General features: G+C 56.1%; 1 protein-coding gene across 1 annotated transcript; it reads left to right on the top strand.

Moving 5' to 3' along the window:
- Positions 1 to 2,105: 2,105 nt before the first annotated feature.
- On the top strand, positions 2,106 to 2,844 carry LOC132597345 (guanine nucleotide exchange factor subunit RIC1-like; the record flags this gene model as incomplete). Its single annotated transcript, XM_060299197.1, has 2 exons — positions 2,106 to 2,506; positions 2,607 to 2,844. Coding segments are annotated over 2 exons (639 nt in total), but the record flags the coding sequence as incomplete, so codon positions are not given.
- Positions 2,845 to 3,409: the final 565 nt, after the last annotated feature.

The raw sequence follows: 3,409 nt of genomic DNA, 5'->3' as shown, positions 1-3,409 counted from the left end.
CCATGGGTTGCTGGAACCCTGGATGAATCCCTCCCACCCTGTGCACCTCAGTCTCCACATCTGTGAAATGGGATCATCCCTGCCTCCCAGGATGTTGGGAGAAGCAGTTGAGAAGATGAAAGAAAATGCCTTTCCAGGTGCTAAGTGCAGTACTGCCGAGGTCAAAAAGCAGTGCCCCCCCCCCCCCGGTGATGACAATGCAGCCACCCTACTCTGGGGCCCCAGGGACCAGGAGGCAGGCTGTGGACCAGCCACAGTCCCAGCACCTGCGTGAATCCAGCACAATTGGGACGTGCTGTGTGATCTTGGGGAAGCGCCTGCCCTCTCTGGGCCTCAGGATCCCTTCACCTCAGAGCAGCCGCTGCCGTCTTCCAAGAGAGAGCTCGGGGAGCCAAGGCCTGTGCTGGGGCCACCCAGCGCTTCCTCTCTGTGCAGCGAGACAAAGAAACTGGGGACAGGACTGGAGAATGAGGCCCCAAACCAGGGCGACGGCTCTCAATCCGTTCTTATACGTGCAGTCGTTCATCGTATGTGTCAACCTGACGGGCGGCTGGATGTTTGGTCAAAACGATTCTGTGTGTGTCTGCGAGGGGGTTCCTGGACGAACTTAGCTTTTCGATCAGTCGACAGAGTAAAGCAGACAGCCCTCCCCAGTGTGGGTGGGCCTCGTCCGATCACTTGACGGTTGCAGAAGTGACTGCATGTACAAAATACCTTGACAGCAGCACCTAGATGAGTGTTTGAATCACTGGGGACTGTGGCCTGCCCGAGTTGACCCCTGAAACTGACCATCACAGTGGGGCAGAGACCACAGCTGGCTCGGGATCAGCAGGCCCAATTCCAGGACCCGCTGTCAGGGCTTGTGCCGCCTGGGGCCTGGTGCTCTTGGCATGGCCTCGGTTTCCTCATCAGTAAGTGGGAGACCCTGTCCCTGGGTGAGTCATCCCAGAGGGTCTGCCCTGTGTGGGGACAGCAGGACAGAAAAGACCTAGTCCCCAGTCTGGGTCAGGGAGGGCCTTCTGGGTTTTGACGTCTGTGTAGGAGTCTGCTGGGCAGCCCAAGTTGGAAGTGTGGGCCAGGTGGCCAGGTAGGGGACGAGCACAGGGAATGAGGGAGGGTCACCCCCGCATCAGCCTTTCTTCTGTTCAGGGGTATGGGCTGACTCTTGTCCCCTCCCCCTGACGCCTGCCCAGGTTTGGGGGAGGGGAGGGAAGGGCTCATTCTCAACCGCTAATTTGACCGTGAAATTTCCTCTCAGGGGCTGCCCAAAGCTCACAGCATGATTTCCAGCCCTGAACCGTGAAGACTCCAGCCCGAAGCTGGCCAGAAACTGGAACCCCGCCCAGGAAGGAGGGAGGACGTGCCGGTGAGTTAGTCCTGGCTGAGGCCACAGAAACTAGCCAGAGGCCTGCCCTCAACATCAGCACCTCGTGGTGACCCCAGGACCCCGTGATGAGTGGACACGTTCTGGGATGTCCCCCAAGGCAGCAGCCTCACTGCTCAGAGCAAGTGCGGGTCAACTGTGCAATACTTCTCATCACACGCACGTGTGAAGCGGATGCTCAAACAAAGCCACCACCTCCAACAACTGAGTGAGATACTGAGAAGGAACGGTCCGAAAACACCAACGTCGGGGCCTGGCACTTTGGAGGTGCAAAAGATATCCATCCATCCACCCATTCATCCACTTGCCATTGACCCATCTACCCATTAATCCATCCATCCACCCATTCTGGCTTTTCCATTGACCCATCTACCCATTAATCCATCCATCCACCCATTCATCCACTTGCCTATTCATCCATCATCCACCCCTCTCTCTAGCCATCTACCCATTTATGCAACCATCCATTCACCCATTCATTACCCATCCACCCACCCACCCACCACCCACCCATCCATCCATCCATCATCCATTCACCCACCACCCACCCACCTACCCATCCACCCATCCTGCCAGCCAGCCAGTCAGCTAGCCATCATCCATCATTCATCAGTCTGTCCATCCACCCATCCACCCATCCATCCACCCATCCATCCACCCATCCATCCATCCATCCATCCATCCATCATCAATTCACCCATCCACCCACAGATCCACTATCCATCCATCCATCCATCCATCCATCTATCCATCCATCCACCCATCCATCTATCCATCCATCCACCCATCCATCTATCCATCCATCCACCCACCCATCCATCCATCCATCCACCCACACATCCATCCACCCATCCATCCACCCATCCATCCATCTACCCACCCATCCATCCACCCATCCATCCACCCATCCATCCACCCATCTATCCACCCATCCATCCATCCATCCATCCATCCATCATCAATTCACCCATCCACCCACAGATCCACTATCCATCCGTCCATCCATCCATCCATCTATCCATCCACCCATCCATCCCTCCATCCACCCATCCATCCACCCATCCATCCACCCATCCATCCACCCATCCATCCATCCATCCATCCACCCACCCATCCATCCATCCATCCACCCACACATCCATCCACCCATCCATCCACCCATCCATCCATCTACCCACCCATCCATCCACCCACCCATCCATCCACTCACCCACCCATCCACCCATCCATCCATCCACCCATCCACCCATCCATCCATCCATCCACCCATCCATCCATCCACCCACCCACCCATCCATCCATCCACCCATCCATCCATCCACCCATCCATCCATCCACCCACCCATCCACCCATCCATCCATCCATCCATCTACCCATCCATCCATCTACCCATCCATCCATCCACTCATCCATCCATCCACCCATCCATCCATCCACTCACCCACCCATCCACCCACAGATCCACTATCCATCCATCCATCCATCCATCCACCCATCCATCCATCCACCTATCCACCCATCCATCCATCCATCCACCCATCCATCCATCCATCCATCTACCCATCCATCCATCTACCCATCCATCCATCCACCCACCCACCCATCCACCCATCCACCCATCCATCCATCCACCCACCCATCCATCCACCCACCCATCCATCCATCCACCCACCCATCCATCCATCCATCCATCCACCCATCCATCCATCCTGCCAGCCAGCCAGTCAGCTAGCCATCATCCATCATTCATCAATCTGTCCATCCACTCATGCATCCATCATCCATCTATCATCCACCTACCCATGCACCCACCCACCCACACATCCATCCATCCATACACCCATCCATACACCCATCCACCCATCCATCCATCTACCCATCCATCCATCTACCCATCCATTCACCCATCCATCCATCCATCCACCCATCCGTCCATCCACTCACCCACCCACACATCCATTATCCATCCATCCATCCATCCATCCATCCATCCATCCATCCATCCACCCATCTATCCATCCATT

The sequence above is a fragment of the Globicephala melas genome, chromosome 5 (assembly GCF_963455315.2).
Source record: "Globicephala melas chromosome 5, mGloMel1.2, whole genome shotgun sequence".
In the NCBI taxonomy this organism is placed as follows: domain Eukaryota; kingdom Metazoa; phylum Chordata; class Mammalia; order Artiodactyla; family Delphinidae; genus Globicephala; species Globicephala melas.
The sequence above is the reverse complement of the archived record's forward strand: the minus strand, read 5'-3'. Positions and strand labels throughout refer to the sequence as shown.